Here is a 26305-nt window from a genome sequence, read left to right on the forward strand (position 1 = left end):
ATCCTGAGCAAGAAAAACAAAGCCGGCGGAATCACAATCCCCGATTTCAAAACATACTACAAAGCTACAGTGATCAAAACAGCATGGTACTGGTACAAAAACAGGTCCACAGATCAATGGAACAGAATTGAAAGCCCAGAGATAAAACCACACATCTATGGACAGCTAATCTTCGACAAAGGAGCAGAGGGCCTACAATGGAGAAAAGAAAGTCTCTTCAACAAATGGTGCTGGGAAAACTGGACAGCCACATGCAAAAGATTGAAAATTGACCATTCTTTTTCACCACACACCAAAATAAACTCAAAATGGATCAAAGACCTAAAGATTAGGCCTGAGACAATAAGTCTTTTGGAAGAGAATATAGGCAGTACACTCTTTGACATCAGTTTCAAAAGAATCTTTTTGGACACTGTAACTCCTCAGTTGAGGGAAACAATAGAAAGAATAAACAAATGGGACTTCATCAGACTAAAGAGCTTCTTCAAGGCAAGGGAAAACAGGATTGAAACAAAAAAACAGCTCACTAATTGGGAAAAAATATTTACAAGCCACTTATCCGACAAAGGGTTAATCTCCATAATATACAAAGAACTCACACTGCTTAACAACAAAAAAACAAACAACCCGATCAAAAAATGGGCAGAGGACATGAACAGACATTTCTCAAAAGAAGATATGAATATGGCCAATAGACACATGAAAAGATGTTCATCATCGCTAATCATCAGGGAAATGCAAATCAAAACTACACTAAGATATCACCTTACCCCCGTTAGATTGGCAAAAACATCCAAAACCAAGAACGACAAATGTTGGAGAGGTTGTGGAGAAAGAGGAACCCTCATACACTGTTGGTGGGAATGCAAACTGGTACAGCCACTATGGAAAACAGTATGGAGATTTCTCAAAAAGTTAAAAATAGAAATACCCTATGACCCAGCCATCCCATTACTGGGTATCTATCCTAAGAACCTGATATCAGATATCTCAAGAGTCCGTTGCACCCCTATGTTCATTGCAGCATTATTTACAATAGCCAAGACGTGGAACCAGCCTACATGCCCAGAAACTAATGATTGGATAAAGAAGATGTGGTATATATACACAATGGAATACTACTCAGCCATAAAAAAAGACGAAATTGGCCCATTCACAACAATGTGGATGGACCTCGAGGGTATTATGTTAAGCGAAATAAGTCAGTCAGAGAAAGACGAACTCTATATGACTCCACTCATAGGTGGAAATTAGTATATTGAGAAGGAGATCTGATTGGTGGTTACCAGGGAAAAGGGGGGGTGGGGGGAGGGTACGGAGGGGGAAGTGGTGTACCCACAACATGACTAACAAAAATGTACAACTGAAATCTCACAAGGTTGTAATCTATCATAACATTAATAAAAAAAAAAAAAAAAAAATTATACCTTTGGGCCCAGCCCGAGTTGCCTTGTGGTTAAGATCAGCATGCTCTGCTTTGGAGGCCCAGGTTTCGTTCCAGGCACTGACCTACACCACTCATCTGTCAGTGGCCATGCTGTGGTGGCAGCTCACATACAAAGGAGGAAGATTGGCAGCAGATGTTAGCTCATGGGAAACCTTCCTCAGGGAAAAATATATATATATATATATATATATATATATATCTGTGTGATGACAGCTAATGGATGCTGTTAAGCAATGAAGCCATGTAGATAAGGCAGTTTCCTATTTACACTGACCTGACGGGGTCACTCAGTCAGAACCTTCATAAAGAAGTGAGCACTCGCTGACATGCTCTAACTTTGTCTTTCTCAATTATTTCATTTCTCTCCATGTTTGTCCCTCTATTCATGATCTATTGCCCCTGAAACAAATCACTGCAAACTCAGAGGCTTCAAACACTGCAAATGTATCATCACAATTTCCCTAAACAACCTATAGCAGGATCTTGGTTTTTGACTCACTGTGAAAATCTCTTTGAATTGGTCTTTGAATTAGTCTTTTGCCATTCAAAGGGATTATAAATATAGTTGGAATAATACTTACCATGTTTGTTACTAATTTCTACTTTGTTTCAATTTTTGTCTTCCACTCTTTTTCTACTTTTTGCGTTTTTAATTGAGCATTTTATGTGATTCCATTTTCTCTCCTTTCTTAGCATATCAGTTATGCTTCTTTTTTTTTTAGTTGTCAACATTGACAACTAATCTAAGTCCACTTTCAAACAACACTATACCACCTCTTATGTAGTCTGAGTACCTTATAATAACAAAATGACCCCAATTCCTCCCTCCAGTCCCTTCTATCATTGATGTTATTCATTCCACTTACATAAAAGCATAATAAGCATATATCTATACACACATACAAATAAGATAGGCACATGTAATACATTGTTGGTATTAATATTTGGGGGGGGGGGTTGTCGTTTTTTGAGGAAGACTAGCCCTGAGCTAACATCTGGGGCCAATCCTCCTCTTTTTGCTGAGGAAGACTGGCCCTGAGCTAACATCCGTGCCCATCTTCCTCTATTGTATATGTGAGATGCCTGCCACAGCATAGCTTGCCAAGTGATGCCATGTCCGCATCCGGGATCCGAACAGGCGAACCCCAGGCCTCCGAAGCGGAACCGGCGCACTTAACCGCTGCTCCACTGATACTATTTTGAACAAATGGTTCTCTGTCAATCAATTCAGAATAAGAAAAAAAACCCACTTTTTATTTTACCTTAGCTCATTCCTTCTTCGACACTCTTATTTCTTTATCTAGATCCGAGTATCTGACCAAGATCATTCTCCTTGTCTCTAAAGAAGTGCTGTTACATTTCTTGGAAGGCAGGCGCTATGGTCTGAACGTTTGTGTCCCCGCAAATTCATGTTGAAATCCTAACCCCTGAAGATGATAGTGTTGGAGCCGGGCCTTTGGGAGGTGCTCAGGGCACCAGGTTGGGGCCCGCGTGAACGGGACCAGTGCCCTTAGGAAGAGCCTCAGAGACCCCCAGCTCCTCCCCGCACGTGAGGACGCAGCAAGAAGGGCTGACTCCGCACCGGGAAGAGGGTCCTCACCGCAGAACTCGCCCAGGCTGGCGCCTTGACCCGGGCTGCCCAGCTTCCAGCGCTGGGAGAAACCAACGCTGACTCTCACACGCCACCCCGCCTGGGGCATTTCGGCACAGCGCCCCGAACGGACCGAGCTGGCAGGTTTACGGGCCACCAAGGCCCTCACTTTTTGCTTGGCTGACGGAGGCTCCGTCTCCCTGCACCGATGGAGGGTAATTTTGTGGGCACGCAGCTCTAGGAAGGTCAGTTTGCTCTCAACACTGTCCGGGCTTCGTTCCTCTCCTCACTCGCGGCGTCTGAGGAGACGGCGGCGGTCGCTCTCGGTCCCCTAGAGGGGAGGGGTTTCCCCTCGGGCTTCTTTCACGAAGGTCCCCTGACTTCGATCTCCCGTCGTTTGCAAACGACATGCTACCCGGGGGTCTCGGCATCTTCCCTGCTGAGCGGTCTCTGGGCGTCTGCATCTGGGGCTCGCCGGCTGACGGCCGTCTCTCCCTCGACGACAGACCTCGGACGCCGAGTCGCCGAGTCGCCCGCCGACGTCCCCGCGCCGCCAGGGGGCGCCCGAGCGGCGGGACCGGAGGCTCCGCGCGTCCCGGGCCGCGGGGCGGAGGGCGGGGCGCTGCCGGGCGGGCGGGAGCGGGGTCGGCGCCGGGCCGCGGCCTCAGGGGCCTCCCGGGCAGCAGCGCAGGGAGCCGTGGGCGGGCGTCCCCTCGGGTCCCACGCGGCCCGGGTCTCGAAGCGGTGGCGCCGCGGAGGAAAGGCCTGCCCAGGGTCCCGGGGGCGCGGGGGCCGCCGCCCCAGCGGGAAGGCAGGAGTCCTCCCGGAGTCGGGGCGCCGGGAGGAGCGGCCCACAGCGCGGGGAACGCCCAGCAGGGAACCCCGCTGGGAGACCACCAGGCAGTGAGGACGGAGGGAAGGGGGTCAATGGCGAGACGGACAGCGGTCCGAGGGGACCCGCTCACAAGGTCCCGGGTGGGGTCGGAGGCGCCACCGGAACCGCACGTGTCAGCTCTGAGCCCTCGTCGCTAAGGCGAGGCCACTCGGGTCTCCAAGACGCCCGACGTTCGGGGAGGACCCTCGCCGCTGACCCGCGTGTGAGGCCTCTGCAGCCTCCCGCCTTCCCGCAGTCCCGCAGCTGCTGCCCCGCCTGGGGGAGTGTCCCGCAGACGCCAAGGCTGGTTTCCCGCCAAAGCCCGCGGACCCGAGTGGAATCTTCCACTCCTTCTCTGAGCACATCCCGCTTCCACGGTGGGAGCACTGACACTTTGGGAATTGGCAAACACTACGCACCGGGGCTAGATTTCCTGTATTACTGAATGCCGGGACTCAAGCGATGGACGTTAAGGTCACAATGCAGATGAAACTTAGCCATGTAGGGTGTTTCTGGCCATGACATTATGTGTGACACAAATTTTGTGAAAAACAATGAGGAAACATCCTTCCAGTATTTACAAACAATGACTCCATAGGGAAAAATATCACTCAGGCTTTTTAAGAGTAAAGTTCCAACACCTCTTTGTTGTTTCAGTGTCTTATGTGAAAATGAAAATAGCCCTAAATCATATGTAAGAAACTAGGCAAATGGGATGAACAGAAATTGTACAAAAGATAAACAGTTGGCAAATAAAGACATGACAAATGCTCAAAATCACGAATCCTTTGGGCAATGCAATTAAAACCACACTGAGATAGCACTACACACTTATTAAAGAATTTAATTGACATTGAAGAATGACCATATCAAGAATTGGAGGAAATGAACTTTCACACGCTTCTGGTGGGAGAGCAAAAGGGAGCAATCCTGTAGATCATGGTCTGGCAGTTTCTTCAAGAGTTAAACATTCAGGGGCCGGCTCTGTGGCCAAGTGGTTAAGTTCTCACACTCCACTGCGGCGAGCCAGGGTTCGGATCCTGGGTGCGGACATGGCACCACTCGTCAGGCCACATTGAGGCGGCATCCCACATCCCACAACTAGAAGGACCTGCAACTAAGATACACAACCATGTACTGGGGGGTTTGGGGAGATAAAGCAGAAAAAAAAAAAAAAAAAGATTGGCAACAGTTGTTAGCTCAGGTGCCAATCTTTAAAAAAAAAAAAAAAAAAGGAGGCCAGCCTGGTGGCACAGCAGTTAAGTTTGCACGTTCCACTTCTCGGCAGCCTGGGGTTCACCGGTTCAGATCCTGGGTGTGGACATGGTACCACTTGGCAAAAAGCCATGCTGCAGTGGGCATCCCATGTGTAAAGTAGAAAAAGATGGGCATGGATGTTAGCTCAGGGCAAGTCTTCCTCAGCAAAAAAGAGGAAGATTGGAAGTAGTTAGCTCAGGGCTAATGTTCCTCAAAAAAAAAAAAAAAAAATTCATCTACCCTGTGACTCAGACACTGTACTCTACATTACTGACAAAAGATAAACATTCATCATATAAAGAACTGACACAAATGTTTCTAACAGCTTTATTTTCAATAGCCAAAATAAAGAAATAACCTAAATGACCATAAAAAGATGAATGGATGAACAGTGGTATATCCAAAGATAATATTACTCAAAAAACGTGAATTACTAATCTATCATTGAAGAATCTCAAATTATGAAACACTTATGAAAAGCCAATCAGAAAAAAAAATAAAGTTTATGATTCCAGTCATATAAAATTCGAGAAAATGCAAAAGTATCTATTGTAAGGAAAGTAAATGGATGGGTAGCTGGAGAGGTGAGAAGGGCAAGGAGAAATTATGACAGGATGTGAGGGTAATATACCAAGACACATAGGTAATTATCATGACTATGATGATAGTTTCAGAGGTTTACACCTATGTCAAAACTTATGAAACTATACACTTTAAATACATGCAATTTAGTACAAGCAAATTATATCTGACTACTATTTTAAAAACTGGCTCAGGAGGGGCTGGCCCCATGGCATAGTAGTTAAGTCCTGCACACTCCACTTCAGTGGCCCGGGTTCATGGGTTCAGACCCTCGGCACAGACCTATACCACTCCTCAGCTGTGCTGTGGCAGTGACCCACATACAAAATAGAGGAAGACTGGAGCAGATGTTAGCTCAGGGCAAACCTTCCTCAGCACAGGAAAAAAAAAAAATCACTGAAGAGAAAGTCCTTATGTGCATCTTTTTGGAAAAAAGGTTTCACAACATTGTACTGAGTCCAATTGTCTCCTCATGCCCTCTGGGGGTCAGCTTTCCCTCAATGACAAATATGGGGAGCTATGAAGTACATTTCCACCTGAGTCAACAGGAATGCTGCCTCGGTCACAAGAGCCACATCTGTGGACTACAAATCCCCATTTTCTCTGTTTTCCCACCTGTCTAGTAATGACCTTGAGGTGAACATCGCTGAGAAGCTACAAAAATCCAAAAAACTTTTCAACAATTTTTATTACATTCTTGGACAGTGACTTCAGCTACACAAGATAAACTTGCCTGGAGCTTCCAAGATAGGTGTACAAACTGATGCCACATAGTCACCAACACAGAACCACTTCTGGATGCATTTTCAGAAGAGGCACATTCCATCCAGCTGGCTGCAGTCTCCTCCACTCCCTGTTAAGCCAGTGTTTCTCTACCAATTATAGTTTCTCCTGGACCCAATAGTCTTACAACCAGAGACTCTCACCCAACGAACTGTGGACATCAGGCCACACGGCTCTTTGTGGATGGGGAAGATATCCCCTCCACAGTGCTGACGTCTGGTGAGACCTCCTGTGAGGAAGGGAAAAAGTTCATGCTGCCCTCAGACTCACTTGAGGTTCTCACACCAACCCTTTCCTCAGGGTCATCACTGAGCCTCCTGAATCACAGCATTCAGGCCTCATATGAGAACCAGAAAACACTGCAGTCTTTTCTGGGAGCCTGTGGGAGCAATAGAAATTTGGTTAAAACTGACAAGTTATTTTCTGCCATCACATTGTCTCTCCTCAGGCACACTAAGTTTGAGACACCTAAAAAGTTGTTCACCCCTTCATGCTTGTAAAGGCAAAATCTGTTTACAAACTACCCCACAGTAAATAAAACATGTAAGATTAAGGAGGACTTAAACTATAAGGCCTTCGATATTGTACAAGACAAAGCAACATGCAGCAGGCAGTACTTGAGTTTGTGACTTGGAAGCTGGAAAAAAATCATCACAAGGATCATGTGAGACCACACGTCCCTGAAAAAGGTAGTCATTCTCTGCACCAACACTGACTCAGGTCCATGTGGAAGGCAGTCAAGGCAGAGGGAAAGCTGACCCCTGAGGGCTCAGACTATTCCTAACTTCCTCTAACACATGGGAGAACAGAGGTCAGCTTCCTTGAGCACACTGGGGTAGTAACTGACAAGACACACTGTGTGGACCTGCCAGGTGGTAGAAGTGAAATGGTTTCAACCACAGAAACCAGGAGTGACACAAACCTAGAAAGAGCCTTGGACAGGTTAGAAATGGCCATATATTTACACAAACTTCCCACACAACTGAAACTTAGAGGAAATCTCCCCAGTGTGCATGTTCAGATGTATGAGAATCAATTCCAACAGATGGTTCCTCAGAGTTTGCACTGGTGTCATTCCACTGAAAAGGAAACTGCACGTTCTCTGCCCATCTAAGGCCTTTCTCTAGTGTGAACTCTCCGATGTTGAGAAAGGGTAGATTTTCGCATAAAAAATTTCCCACATTCACTGCACTCATACGGCCTTTCTCCAGTGTGACCTCTCCGATGTTGACTGAATTGAGAACTATCCCTAAAGGATTTTCCACATTCACTACACTCGTAAGGTCTTTCTCCTGTGTGAACTCTCTGATGATAGCGGAGTTTGGAGCTAGAGATAAAAGATTTCCCACATTCAGTGCACTCATAAGGCCTATCTCCTGTGTGAACTCGCTGATGATAACGGAGGGTAGAACTAGAAGTAAAAGATTTCCCACACTCACTGCATTCATAAGGCCTTTTTCCTGCATGAACTCTCAGATGATAAGAGAGGGTGGCGCTACTTGTAAAAGATTTCCCACATTCACTGCACACATAAGGCCTTTCTCCTGTGTGAACTCTCTGGTGTCGAATCAGTATTGAGCTGTTAGTAAAAGATTTCCCACATTCACTGCACTCATAAGGCCTTTCTCCCGAGTGAACTCTCTGATGATAAGCAAGACCTGAGATAGAGGTAAAAGATTTCCCACATTCACCGCACTCATAAGATCTTTCTTTATTATGAATTTTCTGGTGTATTGAGAGGGAAGATTTTTGGCTAAAGGATTTCCCACATTCATTACACTCATAAGGCCTTTCTCCAGTGTGAGCTCTCTGGTGTTTATTGAATTGTGACCTGTCCTTAAAGGTTTTCCCACATTCGCTGCACTCATAGGGTCTTTCTCCAGTGTGAACTCTGTGATGATAACGGAGGCCTGAGCTAGAGGTAAAAGATTTCCCACATTCACTGCACTCATATGGCCTATCTCCTGTGTGAACTCTCTGATGATAACGAAGGGTGGAACTAGAAGTAAAAGATTTCCCACATTCACTGCATTTGTAAGGCCTTTTTCCCGCATGAGCTCTCTGATGATAACAGAGAGTAGAGCTACAGGTAAAAGATTTCCCACATTCACTGCACACATAAGGCTTTTCTCCTGTGTGAACTCTCTGGTGTTGCATGAGTGTCCATCTATTGTTAAAAGATTTTCCACAATCACTGCACGTAAAAGGCCTTTCTCCTGTGTGAACTCTCTGGTGTAAAGTGAGGTTATTTCTTCGGATAAAGGATTTCCCACATTCACTACACTCATAAGGCCTTTCTCCAGAATGAACTCTCTGATGATAATGGAGGTCAGACTTAGAGATAAAAGATTTCCCACATTCACTGCACTCATAAGGCCTTTCTCCTGTGTGGGCTCTCTGATGATAATGGAGGGCAGAGCTGGTGGTAAAAGATTTCCCACATTCAGTGCACCCATAAGGCCTTTCTCCAAGGTGACCACGCTGATGATACTGGAGGGTGGAGCTACAGGTAAAAGATTTCCCACACTGAGTGCACACATAAGGTTTTTCCCCAGTGTGAATTCTCCGGTGTCGAATGAGTGTCCACCTATCATTAAAAGATTTCCCACATTCACTGCACTCATAAGGTCTTTCTCCTGTGTGAACTCTGTGATGATAACGAAGGCTGGAGCTAAAGGTAAAAGATTTCCCACATTCAGTGCATTCATAAGGCCTTTCTCCTGAGTGAACTCTTAGGTGTATAATGAGGTTATTTCTTCGGGTAAAGGACTTCCCACATTCACTACACTCAAAAGGCCTTTCTCCAGTGTGAACTCTGTGATGATAACGGAGAGCAGTACGAGTAATAAAAGATTTCCCACATTCACTGCACTCGTGAGGCCTTTCTCCAGAATGAACTCTCTGATGATAACGGAGGTCAGACCTAGAGATAAAAGATTTCCCACATTCACTGCACTTATAAGGCCTTTCTCCTGTGTGAGATCTCTGATGATAACTGAGGGCAGAACTAGAGGTAAAAGATTTCGCACAGTCACTACATTTATAAGGCCTCTCTCCAATTCGAACTCCCGTGTGTTGAATGAACACCGAGCTATGGGTAAAAGATTTTGCGCACTCACTGCACATGTAACTGTTTTCTCCATTTTGACATCTTTGGGGATGAACAAGGACAGATTGGTGGCTTAAGGATTTCCCACATTTGCTACACTTGCATGGTCTTACCCCAGTATGAATTCTTTGATGTTGACTGAGGGTTGAGCTTCGCCTAAAAGATTTGCCACATTCTCCACACACATGAAGCCTTTCCCCAGTGTGGACTCTCTGGTGCACAACAAATGAGGATTTGTACCTGAATGTTTTCCCACATTCATGGCACTCAAAACACTGTCTTCCCATTTGGACACCTTGATCCTGAACAAACGTGTGTTTGGGGTTGAAGTCTTTCCTGCATTCTCCCCAGATGTAACGCCTTCTTCTGTTTGGTAAAGTGGCCACACACTGGGTGAGTTTCTTTGGCTTCTCCCTGGTGTGAGTGACCTCTTGTTGGAGATATCCCAAGATGGCCAGGAAGTCCTTCCCAACCTCCCCCCAGGGAAAGGGATTCCTTGACACATGGAATCTGCTGCTCTTCACAATTGAGGCCATGTCCACACTGCATCTGAATGGTTTCTCTCCCATATGCTGTGCCTGGTCATGTTGAAACTTTGCACTGATGTAAAACTGTTTCACACAAGCTCCACAATTCAATGGTTTCAGGTTGTGTTGTGTTCCCTGCTCCTCAGCCACGTGGAAAATGTCTCTCAAGACTGGACCACACATCTCACAGGGGTGGGTCTTCTGAGAAGATGGAGCTGCCTCGGGAGTCCTGGCAAGTGGAACTTCTACAGAAATGCTCTGTTCAAAGGGAGCCTCCAGACCCTCTGCTCCACAGCAGCAACCTGAAGGCAAAGAAACCCTGGTGAAGTACATGATGACCACAGGGAGGGGCAACCCCAGCACAAACGAGCATCTGTCTCATCTCACGGTGAATCTATGGGATGCTTTTCAAGACAAGGGAGTTGGAATCCAGATGAAGGGACAGCTGGTTGCTGTGCCTCACCAGGCCTCTAAGATCACAAAGTGATGGAGATCTCAGCAGGGGAAGGATACAAAGTTAGGGTATGACGTAAGAAAGAGAAGCAGCATCTACACCTTGTTCTCTGCCCAGTTTCCTGCAGGACCTTTTCTGCTGCTGACGTGAGGCTCAGCAGAAGGTGCAGCCAAGCCAATGAAAATCCAATCACAAGAGATTTGCAGCTACTCAAGGTCAATTTAAGGATATCTTCACACCTCACAGCTCAACACGTGAGGGCCACTGGTAGAGAGCACTGCAGAAGGAGAGTTGAGAGAAACGGGTCTGATGTGAAGTTCAGAGAGGTGAAGATTATCCCTGGGCTGGAAATCACCCAGGAAATGACATCTAGTAGACCTGACAAGTCAACAAAGTGTCAATATAGGGAAGGAAAGGTGGAAATGGGGTGTGGCCACTGGCAATGGCACCAAATCTGGATGAACAGGCTCCTGCTATGATGTGAAAATGGACCTGATGTCACATCCTCCTCAGTTGCCACTCACCAGGGCCAGGCCCCCTCTAAGCATACTCTGCCAAGCTGGACTCACATCCATCCTGTGATGCACAAAGAAGTCTTCTCCCCAAACCTTAGTTGGGCAACTACATGGGACATAGAGGATACAAGTTCTAAGCAAGTGACAGGAGAGGTGAACGGTCTGCACTGTTTAAGAGCAACTAAGCCTACAACAGACCACAGAAAAGAGATCTAAGTGAGTGATCTCAGTGAGCTGGAGGAGGAAACCAGCCTTTGCCATGAACAAGAAACAACTAGACAGCTATGTGTGGTTGAAACTGGCCCTTGGGGGCTCAAAAGCCCAATTAAGATACCACAGCAACACAGTGGAACCTAAAAAGGAGAATAACCATACAAAAAAGATCACTGGAGACAGTGACTTACTGAAGACACCTAGAAACGACCAGGAAATAAGAAGGGTAGGGGCTGTGTGTATCAGTCAAAAGACCGATAACATCATGATCCCCAATAGCCTGCTCTGCAGAGGACCCCAGCAGCCTCTGCTGCAGAGAACCTCAACAGTCCCCGCTACAGCTGTGACCACCACAGAGTGCAGAGCAGAGGCGGCCAAGTGTTTACAGATGTGGACCCCAGCTGCCTGCTCTGCAGAGGACACTGGCAGCTTTCACACTAAGGTAACCAATAGCTATCGCCATGGGAGACTTGCCAGAGAATAATTTGCTGAGTTGTCCCCTTGTGAAAGGAGGAGCTATTGCTTCATTCCAGGACCAAGACTGCCACCCCTCTCAACAGTGCACATATCCCAGACACCACAGAGCCACAAGTGCTCCATGGTTGCCCAGACTCCATAAACTGACTCCATGGTTGTCACCCGAGTGCTGCACCTCAGGCATCAGGGCCATGGCTGCTGTGCGCGAGCCAGCTTCTCAGACCCCAGAGACACTGTTTCTCTGTGTTCACCAGCTCCCTCACTGCTCAGTGTGTGACTGTATCTTACACAGTGACGTCATTGCCACTCAGGGCTATTCAGCATCTGGGACCCTAGAACTGCTATTGTTCCATGTCTGTTCACATCCTAGAACCCAGATTCATATCTGCACCACAGGTGCCTGCACATCAGAGACCAATGCCACCACCACCATGAAGGCATCCAAGAGCCAGACGTGGCATCAACAGGGAACTCCTCAGTCAAATTATTTTCTATGGGAGAAAGAGATCAGGAGGTCCCCAGCAGCATTCGCCACTGCTGTGGACACCCAGAGCCTTAGCTGTTGAGGACCCTGCAATCTTTGCTGATGCTGACCTCAGGTGACCTCAGCTGTGCAGACACTAAGCTGCTGGGCCATCTTGTAGTAGGAACTACCACACCCCCGCAAGATGGCACACATGTGAAGAGCTTCCCCACCAAAACCTTTCCGTAAAGTCTGGAAGAAGGGACTGCCCCATGAAATGTACAGACATCAAAATGAGGCTACAAGAAATACAGAAATCCAGAAAACATGACACCCCAAAGGTACACAATAATTTATCACTCACTTAAAAATGCAAAAATGCTTAAAAATGCTTAAAACTTAAAAACCCACTTAAAAAATGCAGATTTATGAACTGTCAAAGAGTTCAAAATAATTTTAAGGAAGCTCAGTGAGCTACAAGAAAACAGAAATATATAACTCAACGATATAAAGAAAACAACATGCAAACAAAATAAGATTTTCAATAGAAAATGTATAAAAGAACCAAACAGAAATGATGGTGCTGAAGACTATAATGAATGAAAAAATGCAATAGAAGGGCCAGCCCTATGGCCAAGTGGTTAAGTTGGTGCACTCCACTTCAGTGGCCCAGGGTTTCACCAGTTTGGATCCTGGGCACAGACATGGCACCGTTCATCAAGCCACGCTGAGGCCGCATCCTACAGAGCACAACCAGAAGGACCTGCAACTAGAATATACAGCTACGTACTGGGGGGCTTTAGGGGAAAGAAAAGGGTGGAAAAAAAGATTGGCAACAGATGTTAGCTCAGGTGCCAATCTTTAAAAAATTAAAAAACATGCAAGAGAGAGCAGCAACAGTCAACTTGATCAATCAAAAGCATGAATCTGAAACTGAAGACAGGTCTTGTGAAATTTCCAGTGATTTCAAGAAGAAAAAAGATCAAAGAACTAAAGAGGGAAGAAACCCTACATGAATTACGGGACATCATAAAACAAAACAGTATTTGCATTATGGGAGCCTGAGAAGAAGAGAGGGAGGAAGCAAATCTGGGGTGAGAAATGGACATTCAGGCATATGATGCTCTGAAGTGCCCCCAAAAATTCAATCCAAAGATGACTTCACCAAGTGAAGTACACTTTTGAAAAGTCTAAGAGAAAAGAAACTCATCTTATACAAGGAAATCCTCAGAAGGATATGAAGGGTTTTCTTAGTTGAAATACTGCATACTGGGAGAGAGTGGGATGATGTTCTAAATGCTGAAAGAAAAAAACTGCAAACTAAGAACACTTTACCAGCAAAGCTGCCCTTCAGAAATGAAGGAGAGAAAAAGACTTTCCCAAACCAAGAGAAGCCAAGCAAATCCATCACCACCTGATCTACCCTCCAAGACATGCTAAACGGAGTTCTTCAAGGTGAAATGAAAGTACAGTAATTAGTAACATGAAAATACAAAATACAGTGGTAAAAGTAAGTATATAGTCACATTCAGAATATTCTAATGGTCTAACAGTGTGTTAATCACTCAACTCTAATATTGAGGATACAAGACAAAGAGTATGAAAAACAACTATACTCACAGTAATTTGTTAATCGTTCCACAATATAAAAAGATGTAAATTATGACATGAAAAACATAAAATTTGTCTGGAGGGGAGTTAAAGAGTAGAGTTTTTGCATGTGATCAAAGTTAAGTTTTTATCAGTTTAAGATACAACGCTATGAGATGTATTATATAAGCCTCACAGTAACCACAAAGCAAAAACCTCTATCACACACACAAAAGACAAAGAGAAATGAACAAAAGCATACGACCATGGGAATCACAAAGGAAAACAGCAGGAGTGGAAGAAAGGAACTACAAAACAGCCAGACAATATTTAACAAAATGGCAATAGTAGGTCCTAATAAAATTCTCCAATCCAAAAACATACAGTGGCTCAACAGAAAAACAAAAAACCAAGATCCAACTATATCCTGCCTAAGATAGAGTAATCTGAACTTTCAGGACACACACAGGCTGAAAGTGAAGGGACTGAAAGAGATACTCCACAAAAATGGAAACCAGAGAGCAGGGGTAGCTATACTTACAAGATAAAACACTTTATGTCAGAAAATGTCACAAGAGACAAAGAAGGTCATCACATAATGATAAAGGAGTCAAATTATCAAGAGGATGTAACAATTGTATGTACATATGCACCACACATCAGAGCATCTAAATTAAGCATGAAACAAATACAACCAGATCTGAAGGCAGAAAAGATAGCAATGGTATATTAAGAGGGAATTTCAATATCCTGCGTTCAACAATGGGTGGATATCCAGATAGAAAATCAATAAGGATATATTTGAATTGAAAAACACTTTACTCCAAATGGATCTAACAGACATCCAGAGAACATTCCATCCTACTACAGCAGAATACACGCTTTTCTCAAGTCCACACAGAATATTCTCCAGGACAGATGATATATGTCAAACAAGTCTTAACAAATTTCAAAGACTGAAATCATATCAAATATCTTTTCCTAACACAATAGATAAAACTAGAAATCAGTAACAGATGAAAGCTGAAAAATTCAAAAATATGTGGACATTAAACAACACACTCCTGACCAATCAACTGGTCAAAGGAAAAATCACAAGGAAAATAAAAAATGCCTTTAGACAAACGAAAATTAAAACAAAATATACAAAATCAGCAAAATCAGTTCTAAGAGCAATTTAAAGTGATAAATGATGGCGTTAAGAAAAAAGAAAGATCTGAAATAAATAACCTCATTTTACACTTTGAGGAAGTAGCAAAAGAACAAACTAAGACCAAAGTTAGCAGAACAAAGAACAAAACAAAGATCAGAGCAGAAATAAATAAAAAGAAACAATAAAAACAATGGAGGGGCTGGTGCCGTGGCCAAGTGGTTAAGTTTGTGCGCTCCACTTTGGGTGGCCCAGAGTTTCATCAGTTCGGATCCTGGGCGCGGATGTGGCACCACCCATCAGGCCATGCTGAGGTGGCATCCCACATGCAAGAACTAGAAGGACCCACAACTAAAATATGCAACTATGTTCTGGGAGATTTGGGGAGAAAGAGCAGAGGAAACAAAAAAAAGAAGATTGGCAACAGTTGTTAGCTCAGGTGCCAATCTTTAAAAAAAAATAAAGATGAACAATACTAAGAGCCAGTTTTTCTTTTCTTTCTTTTTTTTTTGAGGAAGATTAGCCTGAGCTAACATCTGCCACCACTCCTTCTCTTTTTGCTGAGGAAGACTGGCCTTGGGGTAACATCCGTGCCGATCTTCCTCTACTTTATATATGGGATGTCTACCACAGCATGGCTTGCCAAGTGGTGCCATGCCTGCACCAGGGATCCAAACCGGTGAACCCTGGGCCGCCAAAGCAGAACGTGCGAACTTAACCGCTACACCACTGGGCTGGCCCAATAAGAGCCAGTTTTTTGAAAAGATAAGCAAAATTGAGAAACCTCTAGCTAGACTAACTCAGAACAGAGAGAAAACTCAAATAAATTAACTCAGAAATAAAGGAGCAATTATAACTGACAGCACAAAAACAGAAAGGATCATAAGAATACTGTCAACTGTTATAAGCCAACAAACTAGATAACCCAGAAAAAACAGAGAACACATAAGCTATCAACTCAATCATGAAGAAATAGAAAATCTGAATAGACCAATAATATGGAAGGAAATTGAATCAGTAATCAAAAATTTCCCAACAAAGAAAAGGCCACCAACAATAGATTCACAGATGAATTCTATCAACATTAACATTAATTTTTCTCAGACTCTCGCAAAAATTTGAAGATGAAGGAACATTTCCAAACTCATTTTAGGAGCCCAGCACTAACCTGATACCAAAGCCAGACAAGGAAACTACAAGAAAAGAAAATTAGAAGCCAACATCCTTGATGAACATAGATGTAGAAAAACTCAACAAAATACTAGGAAACCCGATTCAACAGGATATGAAAAGAATGATAAACTGTGACCAAGTGGGATTTATCCTTGGGATGCAAAAGGATGTTCATCACAAGCAAATCATAAATGTGCTATATGACATTAACAGAATGCGGCAAAACATTCGATCACATCAATAAATGCAGAAAAAGCATTTGACAAAATTCAGAATCCTTCCATGATAAAACTTCTCAAAATATTAGGAGTAGAAGGAATGTACCTCAATATCAAAAAGGCCATATGTAATAAGACAACAGGTACCAACATATTCAACAGTGAAAAGGTAAAAGCTTTTCCTCTAAGATTAGGAACAAGACAAGGATACTCGCCTTCACCACTGCTATTTAAACTAGTGCTGGAAGTCCTAGCCAGACCAACACGGCAAGAAAAACAAATGAAAGGTATCCAAATCAGAAAAAAGAAAGCAAATCTGTTTTTGCAGATCATATGATTTTATATAAAGAAAACCATAAAAACTCCACTAAAAAACTGTCAGAATGAATAAATGAACTCAGTAAATTTGCAGATCATAAAATCAATATACAAAAATCAGTTGTGTCTATACACTAACAATAAAATATCAATAAGAAATTAAGAAATCAATCCCACTTACAACAGCATTACAAACAATACAATACTTGGGAATAAATATAACCAAGAGGTAAAAGATCTGTACACTGAAAACTATAACACACTGATGAAAGAAACTAAAAACACAAATAAATAGAAGGATATTCTATGTTCTTGGATTGGAAGAATTATCATCGTTAAAATATCTCTGCTACCCAAAGCAACCTAGAAAGTCAATGCAATCTCTACCAAAATTCCAATGGCATTTTTATCAGAAATAGAAAAAGAATCCTAAAATTCTACCACAAGTGACCTCGAATAGCCAAAGCAATCTTGATCAAGAAGATCAAAGTTAAAGGAATCACACTTCAAGATTTTAAACTATATTACAAAAGAACAGTAATCAAAACAGTCTGGCACTGAAATAAAAACAGACACAGATCTATGAAATAGAACACAGAGCCCAGAAATAAACCCATGCATACATGATCAACTACTCTTTGACAAGGGTGCCAAGAATACACAATGGGGAAAGGAAAGTCTCTCCAATAAATGCTGTTGAGAAAACTGGATATGCACACGCACAAAACCTGAAACCAGGGCCCTACCTTACACCACTCACAAAAGTTAACTCAGAATGGATTGAAGACTTAAATGTAAAACATGAAAACATAAAACTCCTTGAAACAAACACAGAAAAAGATGCTTAATACTGATTTTGGCAACAAGTTTTTGGATATGACATCAAAAGCACAGGCAGCAAAGGCAAAGATAAAGAAGTCCAGTTACATCAAACTAAAAGGCTTCTGCATAGCAAAGGAAGCAATCAACACAATAAAAAGGGAGAAAACATTTGTAAACATATCTCATAAGGGGTTACTATCTAAAATATAAAAAGTACTCACAGAGCTCAACAGCAAAAGAACAATCTGATTAAAAAATGTGCAAAGGACCTGAATAGACACTGAATGAAAGAAGACCTACGAATGGCCAGCAGGTATATGAAAAAATGCTCTTCCTCACTAATCACCAGGAAAATACAAATCAAAACCACAATGAGATGTTACCCCACACCTGATAAAACGGATACTATCAAAAAGAGCAGAGATAACAAGTGTTATTGAGGATGAGAGGTAAGTAAAGGAACCCTTGTTCACTGTGGACGGAATGTAAAAAAAAATCAAAATCACAGAAACACAGAGTAGAAGGCCAAGAGCCAGGGCATGGGGGAAATGGGGAAGATGGTGGTCAAAAAGTACAAACATTCAGTTATAAGATGAACAAGTTCTGAGGCTGTAACGCACAGCATTGTGACTACAGTTAATAATACTGTATTGTACGCTTGAAATTTACTGAGAGTAAATCTTAAGCATTCTTAGCAAAAATACAATAATAATAATAAGGTAACTTTATGAGGTGATGGATGTTTAATTAACTTCATTGTAGCAATTATTTCACATTGCACACACATATCAAACCATCATTTTGTACATTTTAATATACAGGTCCCCTCCATACCTACAGGTTCTGCATCCATGGTTTCAACCAAAGACGGGTCAAAAAATTTGAAAAAAGAAAATTCCAGAAAGTTCCAAAAAGCAAACTTTGCATTTGCCATGCACCAAGCACTATGCTAAACAGACATGAATAAAGTGATGTGTAGGCAACTACTGACATAGCATTTACATTGTATTAGGCATTACAAGTAATCTAGAAATGATTTAAACTATACAGGAGGATGTACGTAGGTTATATGCAAAGAGTATGCCATTTCATATAAGGGACTTGAGCATGCTCACATATTGCTATCAACGGGGGCTCCTGGAATCAATCAATCCTCCCGAGAATGCCAAGGAATGAAGGTATACAATTTTACATCTACAAGGCTGAAAAAACAAAACAAAACAGATCTAAACACTACAAACCATGCAGGAGGACACTGAAAAGCATCCCATGGTTCAGATAAGTAGTGACCATGACAATGCCTACATGCCTGGCACAAGCAGCCATGAGGAAATGAAAGGGAAAAGAAGGAACAAAGCCTGGGATACAGAAGTGATATGGATCTGGGAACAATGACCCAGAGAGGGCAAGCTCGGTGGAATCCGTGAAGCTCACTGCAATACTCCCAGCCTGGATGCCTTTCCTAAGAGGGCTCCGTACAGCAGGTACTGGGGCTGCAGGAGAGAGAAGAAGGCGGTGCACACACCCAGCCCTAGCAACACGGCACCACCCAGAAAGCTGGGGAAGCAAGCGGTGTCCACGGTCCATGAGAAAAATGACTGAGAAGGGCTGTGGGGAGGGAATACAGCCTAGTGCAGCTCACTGGCGAGGCTGTGAGAGTCTTACCCAGAGAGGATAAAAGCGCAAAGTTCTCCAGCATCACATCCAGGTACAGGCGTCTCTGAGCCTCATCCAGGAGCCTCCATTCCCCCCGGGAGAAGTACACAGCAACATCGTGAAAGGTCACACTGTCCTGTAATGACGGGGACAGATGAAACCATCAACACTCTCTCTGAGATCCCACAATCCATCTCACCACACACTTACCACACACTCACCACACACTCATCCTCCCCCACGGCTCCCCACCTCAGAGGAATTCCAGGCCAGGTGCCACTGAGGCCCACCCTATCCTCAGGGTCCCTTTATTCACTGTGTTCAGCCCTCAGAAACATCAGGCAGCGGGGCACAGAGACCTCATCCAAGCTCTGGTCCTGGCCTGTAGGGTCTCATCCACCCTGTCAGTCAATTCCCCTGGAGACTCTAGACTTGGACTCCAAGACGCAGCCAAACGTGGGCTCGTGCTTCGCCCTTCAGTCTCCAATACCAGGGCCCGAGGGCCATCGGCTCACGCTTCCTGTCAATGTGCATGTCATTCCGTAGATTGTACCTCTCACGTCTTCAGTGCCCACAGTTGCACTCCCAGCTCTGCATTTAGGGAAATCCCCAAGTGCTGCTCTGAAGGCCTCCTCTACACCTCTGATCCTTCTCAACATCAGCCCCTCAGGAGCACCAGCTCTGCGCCCTCGGACCAGGACTCCGCTCCCTGCGCCTCCCCGGCCTCCTCACCCCTTCCCGTCCGTTCTCTCCGAGCAGCGCCTGGAGAACTTTTGAAACCCCAACACGCACCGCGTCCCTCTCTGGTCACAGCCCTCCCGGCTCCGGGGCCCTCGGACTGAAGGAGCAGCCCCTCCCCTGCCAGTCCAGGGGGGACCCCTCCTCACACTGTTCCCTGCGGACCCCGGGACCCTCGGCCCGGGACCCTCGCCCGCAGCCCGGCCCCCGCCCACAGCCACAGGCCCCACGAGGGCCTCCCCGGCCCGACCCCGGGGCCTGGGCTGCAGGCCCGGGAGCAGCGCCCGCCCTCGGGCTGGAGCTCGGGCTGCGCTGCGGACGGGGCGGGCCGGAGCCGAGCGCTCACCTGAGCCGGCTCCCTCCGCGCGTCCGCCGCCATCGGCCTTGGGGGCGGCCGGGATCGGGAGCGGCAGGAGACGAGGCGCCGGGCGCGGCGCTCCGTGGCCCGGGGCCCCAGGCGGCGTCACCGAGCCTCAGAGCCGCCTGGGCCACGGGGACTGCGCCTCCTCGTCCGCCCCGTCAGCCCCGACTCTCGCTCCAGACCCTCAGTTCAGGTGAATAGGCCCAAGAGCAACCAAAATGGCCGCCACGACGAGGAGGCCGGAAGTCCCTCCCTCACTCGTCGAATTGGCACGGAAATGCTTTCACCCTCATCTTTCATTGGCTCAACTCTGCGCAAGTTCCTTCGGGTAATGTAGTTCGCAGAGCTCTAGTGCCGCAGGGAAGAGTGTTTTCCATCCTGAGCAACCAGAGAGCATTGGCTGTGCAGCCCTCAGAGGGATGCTTAAAAGTGGTGTTCCTACCTGGAAGAAGAGACTTTGCTCCTTAAGTGCAGCGAAAAGACATAATTTCATTTTTCGTGAAACTCAGCCTGCTCCCAGAGCATAAAATTATTTGAGATGCTCTCAAATCTACTGGTCTGTATGGCCATATCATTCCGTAGAGTCACTCAGACATAAAATGAGTCCATGCATAGCTGGAGGCATTATGTTATTCCTCTTCAGATGCATATAGCCTGAGACATTAACCAGTTTGTGAGTTTCACTATGATTGACTAGGAACAAAAGAAGAGACTCTGAGTCCGTTGAAAGGGGAAGAAGAGGGATGTTAAGCTGCCCTGAAAAAGGTGGACAAGCAGGAGCTCTGCCCCTGGTTCTCACAGAAAACGTCTGCCTTGCCTGATAGTGATTGTGTTCTACTTATTGAGGAACTCTGTTGTACCCGTGTAATATTTCTTACTCCATATCCTAAGACATACTCAATTCCATTTAGCAAATTGACTTTTCTCAAATGGAGACCATCTTAACTCTCTTTTGGTTTGGGTCAGTGGTTGCAACTTTTGCTATCTCAGCACGTCCTCAAAAGGAACATCGGAACCCCATGATCTCTTTTCCTTGCTGATAAGTGGTTATCATTTTCCAGTGATTGCAGGTATAGTTCTGCGTGGGGAATTGAGATTATTTCAGAAAAACTGTTTTGAAATGCAAATTTCAGAAAACTAGTAGTAATGTTTATGCAGTTTGTTACTCCAAAAAATTGGGGTTCTCTGGCCCGATGTGCATAAACAGCCAATTAATTACAGCATCAGCTTTTGGGGAAGAAATCAACTTTATTTTGTGAGATTCATCCTTAGAGAGACCAAGCTGTGCCCTCAGGTCTGTCTCCCCAGTCAGGATTTGGGGCAAAATTTAAGAGGTTAGGAAAAACAGGCGGGCACGCAGAAATGCTGGCAGGACAGATTTTGATTGGTGGGCTCCAAACATTTATGGTAAGGCTTTAAACATTTACAACAGGGTTCTAAACATTTATGATGAGGTTCTAAACATTTATGATGACATGGGGAAGGAATTTTAACACCAGATCTTCCTGAATGAGGGACCCCTCACTTCTGATAAGAGTCCAGCTTTCAAGTTCTGGTCATGTCCTGGTCCTTGGGCTCCATGTGGAGGGGGATCTTTGGTTCCTTGGTCATTTCAGGTCATGATTTCTTCTGCAGATGCTCTGGCTATGTGACTCTGCCCGTTTTCTGAAAGACAATTCTTAATCACTCTGTTGATAAGAGATGGGGTCCATTGAACTAGTTCTGGAGGGCCTGCAGTTACAAGTTGTTCAAGGATAGATCAGAAATAGCTCTGGGGGAAATATCAGGGGATGCTGAGGAAAGTGAAAACATTAGATATTTTTACCAGGGCTATGATTTTTGAAAGCATTAAGCAAGGCCAGCTTGGAGGGAAGAGTTGAAGTGGACATTTATAGTAGCCAGATTAGTAAAAATGAACAAGAAACTGAGTGTGCTGTTTATTCACAGCTCTACAAATGTTCATTGAGCAAATACTCAGTTGCGGGCACTTTTTTAGGTGGGTGGAAATGAGCCAGGGAAAAGGCAGAACAAAAACTGTCTCTTGAGCAGCAGTAAGATGCAGCTGTCACCCACCATCTGGGATTAACCATTGACCCAAGACTCACAAGTTACAAGAACTCCATGCTCTGAGAACACCTCCCTCCCCTTGCCTGAAAATCCCTCTCCCTTTTCTTAAAAATCTCCCTCCCCTTGCCTAGCCAATCATTGGTCTGGTCACCAGCTTGCCACCTGGCCTGCAGAAGATGGCTGCCTAGCCTGGAGCTTGACCAGTCCCCAGCTGCCAATCCAACTCCCTGCTTCAAACTGACCATTCCCCACTTCAACAACTATAAATCAGCACCTCAGGCCCCCACTTAGGGCTGGCCAGTCAGTTTCCACTGGGTCAGCCTATAACTGCACAAAGGGCATGATCTGCTCACCAGGAGAAAAAGCCAGGTGTCAAGAGGCAAGATGGGGGTCCAGCCCCATGGCCAAGTGGTTAAGTTCATGCGCTCTGCTTCAGTGGCCCAGGGTTTCGCCAGTTCAGATCCTGGGCGCGGACATGGCACCACTCATCAAGCCATGCTGAGGTGGCATCCCACATGCCACAACTAGTAGGACCCACAACTAAAAATACAGAACTATGTACTGGGGGGCTTTGGGAAGAAAAAGGAAAAATAAAATCTTAAAAAAAAAAAAAGAAGCAAGATGGTGGCAGAGAGAGGGCATTTTATTACAGCTTGCTAGCAAGAGGGAAGATGGCTGACTAACGTCCAAAAGAAACATCTGAAGGGAGGCACAGATTCTTGAAGCAGTTATATAGGCCAGTGGGTTATAGGGGAGGGGGTTATCAATGTTGACCCAGGAGTCACCACACCAGATCCTTCAGTTTTCATTGATGATGGCTATCAGCATAGACTCTCTGTTCAGGGGTCATCACATTCCTAAGGAACTCAAAAGAATGAAGTTATTGTCTTATCACATCTGGGAGGTATAAGCACAAGCAGGGGTCATAAAATTTACAGAGTAGGTGAATCTCCTAGAGGATGCATATCCAGCTGGTTTAGTTAGTCAGAGGTCATTCAAAGTTACAATATGGGTTTTTTCCTACAATATGGCTTCCCATATGCCAACCTTGTGTTGAGCCAGAAACAATTCCCCCTTTTTGTTTTTCACTTCTAAAAGAAGAGAGACATCCTGTTGATGAGGGGCATAGGTTGTTCTCTTCCACTGAACCAGTCTCTTAGTAAGATGGTAATGCAGATGGGCTCCCAAATTTAGGTATATAGTGTGTAAGCAATTAACCAGGTATTTAATAAGAAGCATTTCTAGAGAGACAAAAAGAAAAACAAGATTAATGGTGGGAGTAAATTATAAACCAGTTCCTGAGCCCAGGGGGCAGCTGGTCAAGAAGATTTCTAGATGTCTGAGTTAAAGCATCTTTTTCACTTTGAAATGTCTCTGATGATGTCATTGCATATTCAGGTATCTTACACAGTAACAGACATGAATCTCTCTTATGTTTATATCAAGTCCTCCAGCTTCAGTATGCAAGGCTTCAGAAAAAAGGGCAAATTCAGTTCTCGGTGATTCCAAGTGAAAATGATGGGAAAAAGTTGAAAACGTTAGTTTGGAAATTTGTAGCCAGATATTTCAAGAGACTAGGAGAATTCAGGATCCAGTCTTGTTAATAGACATAAAACAAAAACCTTACAGACAATTAACAGAACTAGAATCTAATATCCATGAATGTGTACCATAGTTTCTACTGAAACATAATTTTTCTCTCTAAAATCACCCTCATTTTTACCAAAGATAGCCAATTAAGACTCATTGGTTTGCAAAATAACTCTGGTTTCAATAAAACTCAATTCAGTTAGTTACATAAGTTCAGCAAGAATAGCCATTCATCATATAGGCTCTTTAAAATCTGCTTTGCTGTAACTTTTAATAAAGACTCTCAGACTGAACTTAAAGGCCTCTTGAGGCCAGAGAAGCCAAGCCAAGGATTTGTCATCAGGCTTCACCTGCAAAACCTTAGATTTGGGTGAATAACTCTCTTCTCTTGAGGTTCCCCAAAATATTTCAAGGTTCCAGGCACCTGCCAGAGAAGTGACCTTCCTTACTTACCCAGTTGCTGGGAACGCTGTAAACAAGGTACCAGACCAGTATTTCCAAGTGGCTTTATCCCAGAAAGTCAATCTTTATTCCTCAAAAGCTGTCTTGTCGTACCTCAGTCTGTATGTTCCTCTCAAATATGACATTCCAGTCAAAGCCTTGGTAATATAACCAATGTTTCCAATTCTGTCCTGTTATAAGGAGAACAGATTCTTATTGAACTTATGCAAATAACTGTATTGCCATGAAAACAATATTCACTAAGTTTCCAAATTCTGGAAGGATCAGGTAGGGAGAAAAAGATAAATGTTTCAATCCTGCTTACAAAGGTATAATTTACCAAATTGCTATGAGTCATAGTTAGCTTGGGAGAAAAGAGAAAAAAATTTCCTTAAATCTGAAAAAAACACAAACATTTTAAAAATCAATATTTCAAACAAAAGCCATAAAAATTATAATCATTGTCATCAGTTCATTCAGTCATGTGTAATTGATTCTTGATCTTAATATTCCGTCAGCAGTTTCATGAAGTCATCAGTTTCTCTGAGTTCTATAATTTCTTACACAGTTCAGTTTTATGATCTGAAAGTTTATCAGAAACATGTATTCTAGTATCAGAATCCTTCCCATGAATTTCTGTGAAGATGAAATACATTTTGCAAAAACATCAGAGTAAAAGAGCAACTATCTGCAAATGACAGAATACTCAAAAGGGCAATTGACAAAGGAACTTGGCTATTTCTGTGACTTACAACACTTCAAGATAATAACCAGAATTATGCTGACAAGCAGAACAGGCAAGAATTTTAGGAATGTTATATAATTTTTAAAACATTTATATCATTTACCAACATTATACTACCTAAGATGGCTTATCGTCACTTGTTTCACAATGCTTCCCATGTAATTTAACATATCAAGTAAGTCTAATAAGTTTAGTAGCTTCCTCCTTGTAGGAGGAGAGCGAAAACAAATTTCTTTGAGAAGTCCCAGGGACCCTCCTAAAATTCTCAAAGAGAAAAAAAATTTTTCCTTCTTCCAGGTCAAAAGAAAGACTTCATTCAGGATTTGAATATATATATATATTTCAAATATATATATATTTCAAAACAAGAAAATCTCTATTCTTTGTATGTTCTCTATTGAAAACATCTATCTTACTTTCCTCGAACACAAAGATGTTTTCCTCACTAATTTTTAGTAGCTTTAATTTCATATATTAATTAGAATTTTTAACCCTTACAGACCCTAGTAAAAACTAAAAAGCAATTATGAACTGTCCTTTATACTAATATTCTGCAGCTTGGCAAGTTCATAAACACTTTTAAATAATTCTTAGAAACATGCTACTTCATAGAACAACCTTTAATAAAATATAAGACATGTTTACTAATAGACCCAAACATTATTAGTTTCTCTGTAATAAGAAGCCAAAAGTAGATAAACCAGACTTAATAATTAATGTCTAGTAGTCTATCTTATTTGGAAATGATCTAGATACTCAACGAATTTTTATCATTCAGTTTAACCTAACAAAATTTCAGTGTTTCAAGTTACCAAAGAGATTGTGGAAGCTATTTTAACTACTTATGTCATAAACTATAGTTATTGCTAAAAGTTTATCTGCAGGGAGTGACGTCAGCATCATGGTGGAGTCAGGTCTCGCAGAAATCTTCCCCCTCCAATAATCCGTACTCCAAGAGAGGACGTCCAAACTCAACACACAAAACGTCAGAGAGATCCATGCAGCCATACGACAGAGGGTGGAGAGGCTGGAGCTCCCCTCGGAGGTGGAGCAGGGTAAGAAAAATCTTCACTCTGTCCCTTAAAGACTGTGATTGGGACTGCAAGAGGCCTCCTAGAGGGAAGGCGTGGGGGGGCATTCATTC

At 43.8% G+C, this 26305-nt stretch overlaps 1 protein-coding gene across 2 annotated transcripts in view; it reads right to left on the reverse strand.

The window, feature by feature from the left end:
- Positions 1–6421: 6421 nt before the first annotated feature.
- Positions 6422–26305, reverse strand: part of LOC100062745 (zinc finger protein 814) — a 100756-nt gene continuing 80872 nt past the window's right edge. Inside the window, exons 1-3 of one of the 2 annotated variants that reach the window (XM_023651516.2) lie at positions 20304–20569; positions 19229–19355; positions 6422–10472 (exon numbers count right to left, since the gene is read on the reverse strand). In XM_023651516.2, the coding sequence (XP_023507284.1) occupies positions 7645–10472; positions 19229–19355; positions 20304–20336 (2988 nt within the window). In that variant the 5' untranslated portion in view covers positions 20337–20569 and the 3' untranslated portion in view covers positions 6422–7644. Of the gene's footprint in view, positions 10473–19228; positions 19356–20303; positions 20570–26305 lie in introns of those variants that run through there. The other variant, XM_023651517.2, reaches the window with a different exon arrangement.

This window comes from Equus caballus, chromosome 10 (genome assembly GCF_041296265.1).
Source record: "Equus caballus isolate H_3958 breed thoroughbred chromosome 10, TB-T2T, whole genome shotgun sequence".
Taxonomy (NCBI): Eukaryota; Metazoa; Chordata; class Mammalia; order Perissodactyla; family Equidae; genus Equus; species Equus caballus.